Genomic DNA, 563 nt, shown 5'->3' on the forward strand with positions numbered 1-563 from the left:
AGCAGCAATAGCAGCAGCAGCAGCAGCAGCAGCAGCAGCAGAAGCAGCAGCAGCAGCAGAAGAGAATGAGAACTGTCCGCCCCTCCCCGAGGAGCCAGTTAATACAGCAGCAGCACCACCACCCCCCCCAGCAGCAGCAGCAGCACCAGCAGCAGCAGCAGCAGCAGCAGCAAACAATAGCGAGAAAAACAACAACAATAAAAATGAAGATAATAATAAAATAAATACAGAAACGGAGACAGCAGTGACACCAGAAGATGCTGCTGCTTACGGCGTCTCCTACTCTATGCTTTACCCCGTCTTAGAGCCCCATGAATACTCTATCAAGGTATGTGCTGCTGCTGCTGCTGCTGCTGCTGCTGCTGCTGCTGCTGCTGCTGCTCCTGCTGCTGCTGCTGTTGCTGTTGCTGTTGCTGATGTTGCTGTTGCTGTTGCTGATGTTGCTGTTGCTGTTGCTGATGTTGCTGTTGCTGTTGCTGATGTTGCTGTTGCGGTTGCGGTTGCGGTTGGTGCTGCTGTTGTTGCTGCTGTTGCTGCTGTTGCTGTTGTTGCTGCTGTTGCTG

At 52.9% G+C, this 563-nt stretch overlaps 1 protein-coding gene across 1 annotated transcript in view; it reads right to left on the minus strand.

Moving 5' to 3' along the window:
- Positions 1 to 323: 323 nt before the first annotated feature.
- The window catches only part of EMH_0014190 (uncharacterized protein), a gene marked incomplete at both ends in the record, with an annotated part of 660 nt that continues 420 nt past the window's right edge, over positions 324 to 563 (minus strand). Inside the window, one exon of the mRNA XM_013500023.1 lies at positions 324 to 561. Coding sequence (XP_013355477.1) covers positions 324 to 561 — 238 coding nt within the window. The remainder of the gene's footprint in view (positions 562 to 563) is intronic.

The sequence above is a fragment of the Eimeria mitis genome, genomic scaffold, assembly GCF_000499745.2.
Source record: "Eimeria mitis Houghton genomic scaffold, Emh_scaff493, whole genome shotgun sequence".
NCBI lineage: Eukaryota > Apicomplexa > Conoidasida > Eucoccidiorida > Eimeriidae > Eimeria > Eimeria mitis.